The sequence below is a fragment of the Mustela nivalis genome, assembly GCF_964662115.1.
Source record: "Mustela nivalis genome assembly, chromosome: X".
Lineage (NCBI taxonomy): Eukaryota > Metazoa > Chordata > Mammalia > Carnivora > Mustelidae > Mustela > Mustela nivalis.
Genome location: NC_139040.1, coordinates 67,745,332 through 67,762,194, shown reverse-complemented (window position 1 = coordinate 67,762,194; position 16,863 = coordinate 67,745,332). Strand labels below are relative to the sequence as shown.

The 16,863-nt window shown below is 53.2% G+C and overlaps 2 protein-coding genes across 13 annotated transcripts in view; one reads left to right on the top strand and one right to left on the bottom strand.

The window, feature by feature from the left end:
* NHSL2 (NHS like 2) overlaps window positions 1–16,863 on the top strand; it is an 88,345-nt gene that overhangs the window by 55,853 nt on the left and 15,629 nt on the right. For 7 of the 12 annotated variants that reach the window (XM_082716141.1, XM_082716145.1, XM_082716151.1 and 4 more), the window contains exons 2-5: window positions 11,044–11,199; window positions 14,271–14,398; window positions 14,704–14,899; window positions 16,604–16,735. The exons of 2 other annotated variants lie outside the window; for them this stretch is intronic. In XM_082716141.1, the coding sequence (XP_082572267.1) occupies window positions 11,044–11,199; window positions 14,271–14,398; window positions 14,704–14,899; window positions 16,604–16,735 (612 nt within the window). Of the gene's footprint in view, window positions 1–11,043; window positions 11,200–14,270; window positions 14,399–14,703; window positions 14,900–16,603; window positions 16,736–16,863 lie in introns of those variants that run through there. 3 more of the 12 variants (XM_082716147.1, XM_082716152.1, XM_082716144.1) reach the window with 3 other exon arrangements.
* RTL5 (retrotransposon Gag like 5) lies at window positions 6,062–10,661 on the bottom strand. The gene is made up of 2 exons (XM_082716200.1): window positions 7,114–10,661; window positions 6,062–6,660 (listed from the first exon to the last, which is right to left on the bottom strand). Exon 1 carries the CDS (start codon window positions 10,456–10,458, stop codon window positions 8,767–8,769), a length of 1,692 nt encoding a protein of 563 aa, XP_082572326.1. The 5' UTR covers window positions 10,459–10,661; the 3' UTR covers window positions 6,062–6,660; window positions 7,114–8,766.

Here is a 16,863-nt window from a genome sequence, read left to right as displayed (position 1 = left end):
GTTCTATTCCCCCCTTGAATAACTGAGGTAGATTCTTTTTTTTTTTTAAACTGGCTTCTTTATTAGCCAATGGCTGTAGTTCATAAGGCTATCATAATTTGACCCTCTCACTTTGGAAAATGAGCTACAGCCTTTTAATGCACAAGGCCATTGACCAAGTGTTGCTAATTTCTGAGTACATATCAGGGCCCAGGGAAGAGAAGAAGGCAGCAGACCCTGGCCGGCGGGGACCCCCAAGCAAGGTACTGTGAGTAGGCTTGGGGCCTGGTTTTTCTGAACAGTGCTCTCGTCGAGTCTTGAATGGGAATAGAAGCAAGTTAAAAAGAAGCAAATGTTCTGACCATTTGTCTCCTTGGTCACAGTGCCCAGGACTGTGCTGCCGTGGTTGGCGTGGACTCAGCTGACAGGTGGCAAAGTCAGGAAGTCAGGGGGAAAAAAAACATTTGGTATTTTGGGAAAGTGTCAATTCTGACTGTTGTTCTGGGATTCATGGCAGTTCGTTGTTTTTCCCCTTCCTCTCTGTGAGCCCTAAAGCCTGGCTGGGATGCTAGGGCAAAAGAATCCATGAGCTCAGAAAATGTCTTGGAGCTTATTAAATAGCCACTGAAAGATTATTTCCAGTCTAATGAGATATCTGTGTGTGCAAGTGGGTCCAAATCATAAAATGGAACAAAACCCACCAAGATTTCACTGGTAAGGAAGTGGCCACAGATCAAGTCTTCGGGATGAGTGTGTGGTGAGCTTTAAACTCAAACCAAGGGTGACAGCCTAGGCCCCACCCTGGGCTGCTGATTCAGGACCAAGAGGAAAAGGGAGCTGCCAGACTTCATGATTTCTGTAAACACTTCTTGGAAGAGAAACCACACATTGTCTTTCTGACAGCCCGCAGCTTCTCCTCATGACTGACAGTCCAGGCATGATTTTTTCTCTGACATCCGAGGGCAGGGCTCCTTAACTTGAGCTCCGTGCCCCTCAAAGAGCCACGTGGAGAGAATTTAGGGGACATCTACAAACTCGGATGGGAAAACTATTTGATCTTTTTTTCCCCCATTAAGCCCAAATGGAAATTTAGCATTTCCTCAAATTTGGAGTGTGGGCAACAAGCCATAATAGTACTAGCATTATCTGTTACTTTAGTGCCGATAGAAATCACAAACATCATGTCACATTACAGTCATATCTCCAAAAAAAGCTATTTATGCTCATCATCTCTTCGAAACTTCTACCTCTAGCCATGCCACTAACACTTGTGATTTGATGCCTTATTAAAGCAGTCGTATAGCTCAACCACAATTTCTTAAAAACATTTTAGAACTGTTTCAGTATGATTGGTTTCCTTTGTAATTCCATGTATTTTATTTTATGCACCTGAACACATTCTCCTGAGAAGCGGCTTCACCAAACTGCTGAGAGAGATCATTGACTTGAAAGAGATTAAGGCCCCTGCCCTGGATCTTGGTGCTCTCCTGCTCTGCTGGCCTCATATTACTGGAGGGCTCATAGCACTTGCATGCTAGTGCTATGGCGTTGTGCAAGTTAGACTATCCATGCCATTTCTTTTTTTTTTCTTTAATTATTATTTATTTATTTGAGAGAGAGAGAGTGCACGAGCGCATGAGCAGGGAAGGGGGTCAGTGGGAGAGGGAGAAGCCGGCTTCCCGCTGAGCCGAGCAGGGAGCCCAACGCTGGCACCCCCATTTCCAAGCCATTTCTTAACCTGCCAAATGGGGACTAAGAACACTACCTACTTTAGATGGTTGTTGTAATCATTCAGTGAGATAATAAGTAGAAAGCACTTAGTGCCCAAGAAGTAATAAGTGCTAATAAGTATTAGCAATTTTTATTGTTGTTGGTTCATATCAATTATTTTGCCAGTGTATACTATTAGTATATCTAATTTCAGAAAATGGAAATGGGAAATGAGGTGAAATAACCAACCCAAGGATATCCAACAAGGAAGTGGCAGAGCCAGGGTTCAAAGGCAGATCTGTGTGATCCTCAAGGCCAGTGGAGGCTCCTCTCCACCACACCGCTGAGAGGGAGCGAGATGGGGACCACCAATAGGTGGTCAGTTGGGAATGAACAACAAGCTTTGCAAACACTTGCTTTCTCTTACTCAACTCGTTCCAACTGTCTGCACATCTAGCTTGATTGGGATGTGGGGGAACACAGTGTTTGCCTACCCTCAGCCCTCAGCCAGAACTCTCCTAAGAGACCAATACTCCTTCCAAAGTCTACCGCCAAGGTAGCCCCCACTTGCAAGGGGGATGAGTGCACGTTCTCACACTAAACAGCAAGCAGCCTCGCAGCAACAAATCTACTTGGGATCGTGAACCAGCCTCCACTCCCAGCTGGAACTTGAGCTTCACAGAAGGGTCGGGGGCAGGGAGGCAAGGGAAGGCTCAGAAGGGCAAGAGTTTGTCTGGGAAGCGAAGGCAGCTTTGTGGCAGAAGTGGGCTTTGAGCTGAGAAGATAGCCAGTTGGAGTGGGGCCAGGAGTGCTGATGAATTCTTAAGGCAGAGAGTATACAGCGTGCAAAGGCCCAGAGGCGTGAAAGGGCCTGGTACATAAGGAAAGAAGAGAGTGTAACTCAGGATGTCTGGGGTTTGAACTGAATGTAAGAGGGAAGAATGATGGCATGGGTAGTTTACGACCAAGCAATGAAGAGTGCCAGAATCAGATCCCCAAGTCTTCCAATAGAGGAAGGAGATCCCTTGAAAAGTTTTTGAATAGGAGCATCAGGACCAGATTTGTGTGTTCAAAGAACCATGCCCACCCACCCCTGAAGTGTATGGGAAGGTAGATTGATTAGAAGGGGGTAGAGACTACTAGACGTTGGTGAGACTGGCTGGGAGGCTACCTCAGTAATCCAGGTGAGAGATGAGGAGAGGCTGCACTGTAGGAGAGAAGTCTGGAACTTCTGGACATTCTCTCTGGCTCTTGTGTCCATGGTTAAGTGGTGAGAAACAGGTAGAACTGCAATTGCTGGGGGGCACTTGCCCTCCTCAAGTTTGGTTTGTGTGTTTGTTGGGGGGGCTGTCTCATGAAACAGGGCTTCCTTAGAACAGAGGACAATTGCCATGAATTCACACTCTGACACCTTCCCCTTGAGCCTCTTTCTCCTGTTAACAGCCCACAGCAAGAGCAAAATAAAAAGTCAGGACCCTACTTTCTGGCACCGCTGTCTCAGGGGAGTCGCTGAGGTGAGGCCTCTTCTCCCCACTCCCACCCCCGTTTGGGGTGACAGGCAGGAAGGGGAGAGAGGACGTCAGGAGCAAGTCAGAGCCCGCGCTCTGTCAAAGGAAATATCCACCCTCCCGGAGCTTTTCAGCAGACTGTTTTCTACCAAGTAGGTCCCACTGTTACCATGACAACTGAGATCCCTGGGCTTTGTGTTTCTGTGTCTATTGAATCCCCGGGGAGAAGTGGCCTGCTGAGCTTTCTCTCCTCTCCTCAGGATACAGGAAGTGCTAGCCAGAGGTGGAGCCTCCCAGCCCCATTTAGGGGGAAATCTCTTGCTTCCTTAATGCCTGTCATACCTGGGGAGAGGCCAAGGCTCCACACGAGTCAGTTCTGGTGGTCAATGTTAAAGGCTTGGGCTCCAGTGAACCAGATTTCTCAAGGCTGGAATTCTGCATCCATCCTACAGCACATCTCTTTCAAATGTGCAGTCTGAGGTCACCTGAGTGACTTAGTGGGTAGAGCGTCTGGTTTCGGCTCAGGTCATGATCCCAGGGTCCTGGGATCAAGCCCCGCATCGGGGGCTCTCTGCTCTCCCCTTCCTCCTGTTTGTGCGCTCCTTCTCTCTCTCTCAAATAAACAAATAAAATCTTTAAAAAAAAATACAATCTCCAGAAGGGCAAGCTCACACCAGACCATGGCACACGCTGGGGGACTGTTGCACAAATATTTCGTGATCACTTACTATGGGCTAGTACGGGATCTCCAGGCTGGTTTCTGCTCCAGGGAGCTCTGAGAGAAGGCTCAAAACCAAACTGGCCATTAAATGTTGCCTGGGATAGTTGTCCCCAAGGCTCTTTTCTGCAGGAGGCTAGGCATTAACATTACATTAACATTGCCTAGGGAGCTTTTTAGAAATAGAAATTCCTAGAGATTCTGATTCCATCACTGAGGGCATGAGTGAGTGGAGGGTAGAGGTGAAGAGTTCTGGGTATCCAGCGCTGGAGCTCACAGTCCAAGTCAAATGAGTGACCTTGAGCTGCCATTTCATCATAGAATGAATGATGGAACAGTGGGGCCTGCTTTACAGGCAGCAAGATGCTCTCTGCCTTCTTCCACACCTTGGCAACAGGGTTTTTAAAAATTTTAATCCAGCAGCCCATTTATTCACTCAAGCTATGCATCAAGCTAGGTTTGAGATCCTACTGTGTATCCAGACTTGTGCTGGGCACAAGGGACCCCTCAGTCACTAGACAAATGAGGAAGCTGTGGCCTGAATAGGAATGGGATTCATGCAAGTCCCAAAATGAGTCCGTGGCAGGGCCGATAGGAATCCTGGGCTCTTTCCCCTACACTCACAGGGCTTGTGGCTGCAGGGGTATGGAGCAAGTCTTCCCCTATTCTTATTTCCCCCCACCTGCTCTGATGGGCCACCACACAATCTGGGCTCACCTATCCCTACTTGTGATGGCATGAGAAATTCTGGGGGTGCTAGAGACCTTATCTGGCCCGCTGAAGCAGAATGGGCAGCCCCAGGGCTGACTGAGGCAGCCCAGGGTGCCACAGCCCTGTCTCTCCCCCAGAAGGGGCAGTCAGCCACACACTCACACATACTGCCTTATACTCAGCACCTTACTCTGCAGAACTTTCCCTGCTGGGCAGATCTCGCCACCCAGCTGGTTCTCGCAGAGGCCCCCTAGAGACAGTGCCCCTGATGCATAGATCTGGCTGCTTTGGCAAAAGACCCAGTGTCCAGTCAGGTTGAGACCTGAGCTCCTCAGCGGGCTTCCTTGGAATCAGCATGTCGTTATTAGAGGTGAGAGGGTATGGTTTTGGGAGTCACAGAGGCCCAAGTCCCTGCATGGAACCTAATATCGCTGAGATTCGGATCCTTCAGCTCTCAAGACACATTAACCTGCTGTACTGGCTTGTGGGAATGCAATGAGATTTGTTGTCGAAAGTGCCTGCTACATGCTGGTTGCTCGCTCCCTCCATGCCTTCCTGTCTTAAAGGGGCGAAGCAGATGTGCTTCTGAAACAGGGCTTTGTTTCTCACTGTGCTCTGAAAGCAGGGGAGGCCGTGGGACCGAGGGAGTGGAGGCAAAGAGCTCTGACTAATGGGCAGCTGTGGAGCTGTGGGAAGGCCACTAGCCCCTATAAACCTTGGGCCTGTGACTGCCCCCCTCTAAGCCTTTGTTCCCTCATCTGTAGGAGGAAAAGACAGCGGTTGTGAGGTGCTGGGTGTTAACACTGGTACCTGGGAGGGGACTTAGTAAACATTCCCACCCACTGTCCCAGGGCTGGGTGTGGGGGAATTCCAATTCATAGCTGGGAAACCTTAGCAAATCCAAGGAGGGGATTCAGTTTCTTCTGACCCCCGAGTCTTGGAAGAGCAGTGAAATCTTGCTGGGAGGGAGGGTCTGTGTGTGAACTGCTCTGGGCAAGCGGATTCAAGAATCGGCAGCCGCCAGCCCGGTTATGTCCGGTAGCACCACCTAGTGCCCCAAAGTGGAAAGGCCCTCCCGCCTCACTGGCCCTGGCCTCCCACCCTCCCTTCAATGTCGCACGCCTGTTTGTGCGTGCGTGTGCGTGTGTGTGTGTGTGTGTGTGTGTGTGTGCTGGCGATAGGACCAGGGGAGAACTAATGCTATTTTTCAAGATAACTAGTCTTTTTACCTCCCTCCCTCCCAACAACTGCCATCCCCAAGTGCGTAGGACTCTCTGCAGGTCCCTGGGGCCTGGCTGGGCCTTAGCTTCCTCATCTGAAGACTGCAAGGCTTCGGGCTAGGGTTGATTCAGGCAAGGTGCCTGGGAAATGATCTCTGATGCCTACTAAGTACCCGCCTATGTCTGTTTGCTCAATAATCCGGAGAGACACAGTCTTTACACACCCTTTATATTTTTATTGAGGAGAAAGCTTTAGCATACAGAACAATTTCTTATCTTCACAACACAGTAATGCAACAATAACACAATAACGATAACACATTTGTTTCAAACGGGTTTCCTCCCGAGTCTCTGGGAATCCTTGGGCTGCCTTTGTACCCCTGCATGCATTTCCCTCCCCACCCCCACCCCCCACCCCACCCTTCTTTCAACCCAAGAAAGCACCCAAAGCCCATAGTTCCTCTTACAGCTCTTGTGGCTGTTACGTCACAACAAATATTAAAGATCTAGGAAAGGTGGGGGAAGAGGGTCAAAGGGAAGCCCAAGCCCCCCTGCCACCAAAGGGCCAGAAACCAGCTCACTGCTCATCAGCTCTTTCCCTGGCTGAGGCTACAGGGGCTCAGGGTGAGAGGAACCACGGGAACAGCAGGGCCTATGCCGAAAGGGTCCCTGGAGGTAGGGGTGCAAGGCACCTGTCCTTTGCACTTCTCCGGCAGGGATGCAGGCAGCAGGCCCAGCGCATCGACTGTCAGCAAACAGGATCCACAGCCTAGAAGGATAGCCGTTCCCATTCTGGAACTCTCTGAGGAAATAGCTGAAAAACAGACAAAATTTTCTTTACACGGTTGTTGACTCCTATACTGGCAGGAATGGAGAAAACCAGGCAATTAAAACGTCCAACAAATTAGGAGACTGCTTAAATAAATTATTCAGTATGCATGACTGCATAGGTGGCAGCCATTTTAAATCCTGCTGATCAAGAGCTTACAGCATGATCTCAGCTTTGAAAAGACAGAGGGAGAACATGCTAGAAAGGCATCAAAGTGTTAACAGCACTTGCGTTCGTGTGGCCAGATTCTGAATGCCTGGGGGTGTTCGGTCCTTAACAGTTTTCTCTATTTTCCAAAATTTCTGTTATGATTATCTGTTACTTTTCTCCTTGAAGGAGAGGGAAGCCTTTTTAAAAGGCAGCAACAGGTTCTAGGAACCCGGCTCCCTGAATTCCCCAGGCTGCCAAGGGTGTTATAAAGCAAAAAGGGCTTCTTACCTCCTACTGACGAATAGAGACCTCACCAGAAACCAGCCGGAGGACTGGGTTTCTCTGTGACTCCTCTTCCTCCAGCTCCTTCCGCTTGTCTCCAGGCTCAAAATCTTAAGGCTGTGCTGAGGTTCTATGTCAGACTCCAGTGAGGAACAGAGGCATAATTTACTCTGTTTTCTTCCCTCCGGCCACAGACACTGTGGCTGCACTCGCCCAGCTGCCAGGCACTACGCACGAAGCTCAGTGCTAAGGGCAGTTCAGGCCAGCAGTGGATCTGGCTGGCATTCTGGGCCCAGAGTGACATAGTATTTATTTTTCGCTGCTGAAGCAGTGTTTTCTGGACCCAAGAGAAGCAGCAGGATTCTTGGGGGGGGGCTGGGTTTGTACCCAGAAGTCCTAGGAGTTACTAGGAGGCAGTCACCCTCTTAAGCCTCATTGTCTACTCAAAGCCCGGAACCTGGCCATGGCTTGGCCCCCATGTGAGAAACAGGAGGACGTCCCAGCTGCAAGGCTGGAGACAGAACCTTCCTCTCTCCTCTCAGAACCAAGGAATCCTTGAAGTCGAAGTTAAAGAGCAGGCCTCAGGCCCTCTCTCTCTTTGGCAGTCCAGGAAAGAAAGGCCAGTTGGGCCTCCTCTGGTACCTCAAGGATGGCGAGTCTCCTGCAAAGACCTTTGGCTGGGGGCTGCAGTCCAAGGCCTGGTCGGGGAAGGAGACCACTGTCCCTAAGGAAAGAGTCACTCCCTACAATTTCAAGCTGAGTTGTTGCTGCTGCTTCGTCCTCCTCCTCCTTCCATCCTCCTCTCCCCACTCCTCCCCCGCCCCTCCTCCACCCTTTGGGCAACATGGAGAGAAGGGTTAGAGCCTGTAACCTTGGGCTCTGTCTCCTGGGGATGCCTAGGAAGGCAGTGTGGTAAGAGGAGAGGGTCCCAGACTTGGTGAGTGGGTCCAAGGGCCCTGATACAGGAGTCTGTAGGGAGGAGGAACCAGCTTGCTGGGTCAGTCAAGAGCAGATCTCGGCCATGTTGTCCATTTGACATATGGTTTTGCGCATGCTCACTGGGCTGGATGTAGGGTTCTCTTCAGGGCCCTTCTGCTGGACGGGGGACTTGAAGCCAGCATCGGCTTTTCGTACATCTCTTGATACCATCCTGCTCTCCTTCAGTTATATTGTAAGTGGCCTCAGTGGCTTTAGGAGTTCGCTATAGCCTGTCCTTTAGCTCATGGGGGCAGTTCAGTGAGGCATTGGGTGAAGTCCTGGTGAGCCAGTCCGAGGATAAAACCGTAGAACACAGGGTGAATAAACGCAGGAGAGGTGAGGGTTAGGAACAACTAGAGGGGTATTACAAGAGGGTGACCAGTTCTTTTATGGGAACAGGCCCAGAACCCTGCTCTCTAGCTTGTGGCAAGACTGAGCAGAGTGTGCTCCAAGAGGAAAGCTATTGGTGACCCCTTCTTTCTCAGGTGGCCTTGCTTGGACACGGGTCCCTCTCTGGTCATGGCTGCAAGACGATCTGGAGTTCTGCAGGTCTTCTGTGGGCTCTACAGGTCTGGAACTCCCTCAAGTACTGGTCAGCAAATAGGGCAGGTGTGGCAGCGATAGCAGGGGCAGGGGACGCTGTCGAAGGGTGTGTTCTGCGCGGCGAGCTCGCCCTGGCGCTCACACGCGAATTCGGCCACGTGCGGCCCGGTGGCCCCCCTGTCGGGGAGTGAGGCGGAACAGCACGGGCGGGCGTCTTCGAATTTGGCGTTGCCCCAGGCGACCTGCGCGGCGAATCAGCGGGGGCGAGCTGTAGAACGGCGAATTAGTGCCTGGAAGGCCCTCCAGAAGCGGGACGCGGTTCTGGTTCCTCCTCCGGCTGGGCTGAATGATGGGAGGCGATGCGTCTAGGAAATTCTCATGGTAGTAGCCAGTGGTCTGAGATGAAGCATGGGCGACAGTCGGCTCCATCTCCATCATCTCATCCAGGTCATCGTCTTGGGTCTCATCCTCGGACTCCGGTTCCGGCTCCTGGTCCCCATCCTGGTCGGCATCGGGGTCTGGCTGCGGGACCGGGCACACAAAATCACCCTTATTCTCTTCATCCTTGACGGTCTCCACGTCCACCTCCTCGTCCACATCCACCTCCTCGTCCTCGTCGTCCTCCTCCTCTTCCTTCTCTTCCAGTTTCTTCCTCATCTCCTCCATCTGCTTCTTCCGCATCTCTTCCTGCTTCTTCCTTCTCTCCTCCTCCTCCCTTGTCTCCTCCTGAACAGCTCTCACGCGCCTCCGCTGCTCCCTGTCGTAAAGCCTGCGCTTGCGTGTCTCTTCATCTTCGTCACTGTGGAAATCTTCATCATCAGTGTCTGCGTTGGGGTCCGCAGCGAAAGGGAAGAAGATGTTGCGGACCCCGGGGAGTGGGATTGGCTTGGGCACGCGCACTTTTCTTTCTATTTCCACGCATTCGAGAATCAGCTCGTCCAGGTCGGCCATTTCAGTTGACCATAAGAGCTCCTTGCGGAAGAATTCCGACAGGCCTTTAAGGAATTGGTTTTGAAGGCGGCAGTCATCCCAAGACAAGAACTGGGCCAGGAACTGAAAAGCATCTGCATAGCTGCCTAGGGTACAGTGCCCCTGCTTGAGCTTGCGGATGGCCTTTTTAGCCACGCTTGGGGGGATGGGGCCGCAGAATTCCTTGCGGATCTCATCCAGGAAGCGTGGGAAGTTGGCACGCAGGGGGCTTCCCTCCCGAGTGACAGAGATGGCCCAGTTCTTGGCTTGGCCAGCGAAAAAGGTGATCAGAAAGGCCACCCGCTCAGCGCCCCCGGGGAAATGATCCTCGTGGTCCGCTATAAAGGTCTCTAGCTTCATCAGGAACTCGGCCAGGTAGACCGGGTCGCCCGAGAAGGGCTCTAACTCCGGCCGCTCCAGAGGCGGCAGAGGAGGCTGCGCGGGCTGCTCCTTGGCTGGGGGCGGGGGCAGCGCCGGCGGGGGCGGAATGGCCCGCGGGGGAGGGTCGACGGGCGCGCCTGAGGTACCGCAATCTTGGATCACGCTAATCAACAGCTCATCAGAGGCGTACTCGGGCTCTGCGCGAGGGGGAGGCCAACACAGGAAAGGCAGATCCCCCTCGGGAACTGCGTCGATCTCGCTGAGCGGGAAGTCAAAGTTCTCCTCGGCAAGGACGGGCACCACCGGCACTGGCCAGCGGATGTAGCTCGACACATTGCCCCGCAAGGAATTAACCTCGGCTAGGGCTCTGCCGAGCTGAAGGCCCAAATTGGCATTCTCCCCGCGAAGGGCATTTAATTCTTCTCGCAGGGCCACGTTCGCCATGCGCAGGCTGTTTAGATTTCCTGCGGCCTCGGACATTAGGAGTAGCTCAGGGGCCCTGGGTCTGAGGGCGGGGGCGCGGGTGGGGGTGGGGAGCTGGAGGCCGCTACAGGAGGCTGAAATGCCGCGGTGGGGCGCGTGTGGGGGGAGGGGACCGAAGTGTCGCGGCTGGGCGCGGGAGAGGCCGAGCCACACCCACTGGGGCGAGCACGGAGGGTGGGCGCTCGGGCCGGAGGGCCCAGCGGCTCAGCCCGGGGCGCTTTACCTCGTCCCGGTGATCAGAGAGGGCGGGCGGCGGCGGGAGCCGGGAGGCGCTGAGGACGCGGGCGGTAGGCAGCAGGCGGCAGGAGGCAGGCGGCAGGCGGCGGCAGGGCGGGCGGAGGCTGGCGGAGCGGGAGGGAGTGGACTGCGGCAGGATCTGTCGAGGAAAAATCTTGCGGCTGGCGAGTCCCCGCCTTTTAAACGCAGCCTCGCACCGCCCCCCCCCGCCCCCGGCAGGGCGGGGCTTAGGGAACCGCGGGCGCCCACTGGCCACCGCGCGCCGCCTCCCCCCCCGCCCCGGCCCCTCACACCCCCCCCCCCGGCCCCCCGCCTGCGCCTCTCACTGACTCTCTCCTTCCCTAGCTGCAGCTAACTCGGGTCGGGAAAATGCGACAGCGACTGCCCACTCGAGGTCGTCATGGCGACAGCCAGTGAACGTGTTCCTCTCCTCGGGCAGGCCCCCGAGTGTAGAGGAGCTGCTTCGAGAGGCGCAGCTCAATCTCCAGAGCCTGTTGCAAGGTACTGAGAGGGAGGGGGGCTGCGGCCGGAGCCCACAGGCGAGATGCGCAGCGGCTGGAGGGAGGCGAAGAAGAAAGAGGACAGGGAGCAGCAAGAGGAAAAAAAAAAAGAGAGAGAGAGAGAGAACAGTTTAAACCCCACTGAAAAACAAAAAACCACACATATCTCCCCATCTTTTTACCTTCCAGACTAAATGATTCGAGAGGGCTCAATTTCTCGGGCTGTTTACTCGCTACCACTCCCCCCACTCCACCCCCACCCCTTTATTTTTTGGTTCAGGAGGCCACGAGAGAGAAAAGGGAAGAGGCAGAAGCAGAGCAGTGGTCAAGCCACTTACAAAGGGAGCCGGGGGAGAAATTCCCACAGGGTGGGCTCACAGACCTTCTAGACCCTCTCTTGCCATGTTGCCCATGCCTTTGGAATCCTGGCACCCAAGGACAATGGAGGCATCTGCAGGGTCTCTCCCCCTCGGGGCTTCACCCATTCTGCTCTTGCCACAACCTGTCCATGTGTCTCCTGGGGAGCAACTGCCTCATGAGAGTAAGCCCGACTTTCAGTTGGTTGAGCTTGAGCGACCAACTGTTGATCTCAGAGCAGGTCTTGATCTCAGAATTGTGGGTTCAGTCCCTGCGTTGGGTTCCATGTTGGGCGTGAAGCCTACTTTAAAAAAAAAAAAAAAGTAAGCCCGATACACAGCACCCAGAGGTCTCCTCATCCCCAATTTGCAGCCCAGTGTCTTTGGAGTATACAGAGGAGCATGCTGTACAAAAAGCTGGGTCCACACGACCTGGACAAACGGCCCGGTCATGGTGCCTGAGCAGTCAGACTGCGTGCACTGGGCAGAGTGAGAAAATCCAATCTCTGAAATCAGACAGCTAGAATCTCACTCCCATCCCTCACCTAACTAGCTGTGGGACATTATGCAGATTACCTAAAGCTTCAGATGAATCAGTCATCTTTAAAGTGAGATTCCAGTTTCCCATGTGGTACACAGTTTTGTGAGAATTAAAAATGGTATGTCACTTGCTCAGTAAGAGTATCTTGCAGCTGGAGAGACCCTGATAAGATGTACTGTCAACTCCCAATACGTGTCCTTTGGAACACAGGCTTAGCTGGGCACCGTATTAAAGTTACCACCAAAGAGAGAACAGTGTGGTCGCTGATAGGACCTTACAATGTGAAAACCATACACATTGAACGGAGGGATTAAGCCAACGTAAGTGGCAAAGAGATTAAAACTCAGTGCTGTGAAAGAGACAACTGGGGTTTTACAGTACCTGGACAGAGGTTACAAGGGCCATGCATATGTCAAAATTCACTGAGCTGTGCACTAAAGTTGTTTGTACACCTTACTGTAGGTAAGTTATATCTCCATGAAGTAATGAATACAAATAAAATCTCAGTTGTAGTCACAAACTCCATAGCCTACTCCAGGCACTTGCTGTCCCACTGAGGCCTCTCTTCCAGATCCAGAAGCCCTTCCTCCATGTCTTCCAACTTCCAGTCCTTACACTTTCTTCACAGTTCTCTTCTTGCCTCATTCAAAACGCTTTAACACTAGTTCTACACTTTGCTCATTCCCTTCACCAGTGTTCCTGTGAGCCACCTTGGGCCATCCAGCTCCAGAGGACTTATATAGTTCTGAACTGCTTTTTCTATCATTTGTTCATTCATTAACTCATTCACCTACTGGTACTGGGCTTATCGTCCATCCACCTAACCCGACCGACCAAGCTTCTCGACAGAGAGAATCACATCTCTTAGTACCCTCGTGTTTCCAGAAGCACCCGGCAAAGAGCTGGATTCCCCAAGAGGTGCTCAGTAGGCATTTGTTGAGTGGACATTAAGTGCGAAAAGAAGTCTTGTCAGCTCTCGTTTACCCATACCAATGAAGGTCAACTCTTATGGAGAGTAGAAAATGGTAGCTGGGCCACCCAACTGGACTCTAGCCCAAACCCTCACCTCCCTTGCCAGGGCAGTGGTAACCTTAGAGAAGCAAGATTTCAAAGGACACCACGAGCCTTGTGTTCGGATAAGAGAGGAGCTGCCATGCGGAAAAGGAGTCAGTGTGCTCTATGTTGCCACCATGGGCAGATTTGGGACCAGTGGGTGGAGGAAACATGGAGGGAGGCAGATTTCACCTCGAGATAAGGAAGAGCTTTCCTGCCACAGCCCCAACTGTCCTTGGATGGAATGAGCTGCCTTGGGAGGACGGCAGCTCCCCTTCTCTGCGGGTCTGTGTGGAAGCTGAAGAAGCATCTAAAAGGGCTATTGAGGAGGAACTCTGAGCCCAGAATGGGGTGGTGAACCAGAGGACTTTTGAGGCCCCTCAGCCTCCAAGTTTCTATGAGTCTTAAAGTCTTTGTTCAGATGAGCAGAGAGCCCCACCCCCGTTGGTTCTTTGCTCTCTCGTGTTCTTCATCTACTCATCGAACTCATCACTTCAGTGAAGGCCATTCAAACCTTGTGCATCCCTCTTATTCGCTGGCGATGCCCCTCAACTTCTCCTTCCTTCTCTGCCACTACCTCTGCCTTCCCTCTCCCTCACCTAAGCTCCCCTGGACCTGACAACCACCCACAGTGGGACGAAGGTGCAGGGAACCAGGCCCTCGGAAGCTCAGCTGAGAGTTCTTGAGACCCAAGGGAGCACTGCATGTTGGACTTCCCAGTGCAGATTTCTTCATGCTTCCGACAGGTCTTTTCCCTGGTAGGCCTGCAGAAACCCTGAGGAGCTGCAGGGCTTCAGAGAGAGGATAAAGGACCAAGAGGTGTCTGCACCCTGAGCCTCTCCTCCAAGTCAAGCACCTAAGGTGGGGACCATCAAGACACAGGCTTGGTCACAGAACCAGCGCAACTCAACTCTACCAACTTTTCTCCTCAGCCCTTGTAGTCCTGGATAATAGGTATTTTTCCGTTTCCGAAGCCAAAGGCTCGGACACCGGGCCAAACCACAAAAAAACAAGGCAAGTCAGGCCGGGCAGCTAGAGCAGGAGCCCCAGCTTGCGGTCCTCTCCCAGACCAGTGCTTGGCCGTGGCCCCCTAGAGTGTGTATCCACTGTGCTATTTTTCAGAAGAATATGAGGAACAGTACTCGGAGGCCAGACTTCTGGGGCAGACCTTCCGCTCTGCTGATGAGGCCCCTGAGCCCACTCCTAGCCCAAGGCCTCAGGCGGGCAGGCGTCTGGAGTTTGTATCGATGGTGAGTTGCCTCTTCCCCCACTTGTGAGAGCCAGCAGGGCAGAGCTCTCTCTGCGCTCATTGATGGGGGACCTCGAGCTGTGCACCTTACCCACCGGAAGCTGCTGCTCACCTCTCCTCACCAGCACAGCTACCCTGAGGCCCTGCCGAGAGGGGCCCTAACCAGCAGGTGTCTGACCTGGCATCCTGTCCACACTTCCCTGCCTCCCAGACGAAGCCTCTGACCACCCTGTCTAGATAGCCATCCCATGGGCATGGCTCATCTCGTTGGGAGCACACCCTTCCCATCACCTTCTTTCCCAACAGCCTACAAAATGGCAGCTGAGCGAGGATGAGACCACCACCCAGGGTGTGAGGGCTCCTGAGGCCTCCCGGAGCCTGTTGACCACAGCCGACAAGCAAGCTGCCTGGAATAGCCCCTCCCCTCTGCCCATCCTAGAGGAGAAGCGGTGGCTTCAGCCTTGCTCCACGCACTCTGACATTGTGCCCATCAACATCTCCGGTAGAGTCGATCAGCACCACCTCCGTTTGCTTCCCTCCATGCCAACCACAGACCATCCTCTCCAAATGCACTGGGACTGGGGGAGGGAGCAAGACTTTTTTCTCTCTGCTGCTGACTCACCCTGAACTGTCAAGGTCATGGCTCTCGCGGGAAGAGGGGGGCAATGGAGGCATGCAGGCGAGGGGGGCTCTGGCTGCTCTTTCTTCACTCTCTCCTGGCACTGCCACACTAACCGAGCCCATTTGATAGCAAATTCCTCTTAACAGAAAACGCTAGGACTCTGTGAACGTGTGTGCTCTTTGGAATGTCCATGGGAATTTCAAGTTTGTGAGTTAGGTTTGATTTGGCAAGAGAGAACTTAGAGAACTTCTTGTGCCGGAGGCAAGGTTTGGAGCACACAGATAGGAGTCGGAGTGGAAGTGGGAGGTTTGTGGTGCTGGCATTCAAAGAGAGGCTCCCACCTGGGCCACAGGGCCTCGGGGCACGTTCAGTAGCCACTTGGTCTGCCAGGGAGGTGGGAATCTTCACCTTGTGCATCAAGTGTTTGAGAAGGGAAGTAATGGAAAGAGACCAAGGCAAATGCGGCTGAGCTGGCTGTGGCTTTGGGAGCCCAGGGCACCCTAGACCATGCCCATTATTAACTCATGTTCCACACTCCACCAGCTATACGTGGAAGAGGAGGAGGGTCAGTCATGTCAGAAGGAGCTAGGGCCAATGACCTGATGACAGGAAGCCCTCCTAACTTGATGGGACCAGAGGCCCCCTGGAAGCCAGCACTGGTCCGTGGTATGCTGGAGAAAGCTGCTGAAGGCCATGAGGGCAGGTCTGGCTCCGTGTGGTAGCACTCCATGAATATGGGGTCATCGGGTACCCCCGGCATCCTCTTGGCAGGCAAATCAGAGGCAGAGCCCAGAGCCTAGGGAGATGCGCCAAGGGGAGTAAAGGTCTGGAAGAGAGACTCATGAAGGGAAGGTGGGCACTTTGTCTCTCAACTTCCACCTCACTCTCAATGAGCCTGGCCCTGAGTTTTGCCCGCAGAGCTGCTTGCTAGGGGCAGGGTGGACAGTGGGTACAAATGCAGCCATGGGGCTGAGAGGGCAGGGTCTGGTGAGCCCGCTGCCGCAGCGGAATGAGGGACAACATGGAGGGCAGAGGGTGGGTGGGGAGCAGTGTGCCTCACCCCACCCTTGCCCCAGCAATTCCCCTGGAGAAAAGACTGACCCCGGGTTTCAGGAGAAATAGATCTCAATCACTACACAGGAGTGAACATTGATAAGATGTGATCAGGTGACTGGAGGACAGCCTATCGGGCAGCTTCCTGGCTGTTGGGGGGCGAGTGAGGCAGCTTTTTGGAGGCCCTGTCCTTACTGGCCCATACAAAGGCTTTCTTTGAGAAACGATTACAATCAAGCAACATCTAGTCTCAACCTGTTTCTCTACACCTGTGGTTCTCACCCCGGGCTGTACATCTAAATGATCAGTCACCCGGGAAGTTCCAGAAAAATGCTCCTGCCGGGGCCCTACAGCCAGAGATTTAAGTGTCCTTGATGAGGTTGAGGTCCGAGGGTTTCAAAAGCTGCTCAGTTGGTTCTCTGTTCATGCTCATTGCTACTGCCATCACTCCTCCTGTGTGCCTCAGACCGATTTCCACTGCGCTGTAAACAGAAACCAGGATGCACCCAAGTGTCTTTATTTTGGCTACAGGGCAGCAGTTTGATAAACACGCAAGTTTGCGACACTCGTTGTTTAACACAGAGACAGCCGTGAACCCCAAATCCACCCTGAGGCGGAGGCGGACAATTATTGGATTCTCTAACTTTTCCCAGCGAGACCAAGGTGACCCCATCACAGCTGATGCCCCAGACCTTTCCACTTTTCCCTTCCACCAGCGCTGCCACCCAGGAGTAATTCAGTGTGTGTGTGTGTGGGGGGGGGAAACTGGGGGGCTTTGGATGTCCTAAATA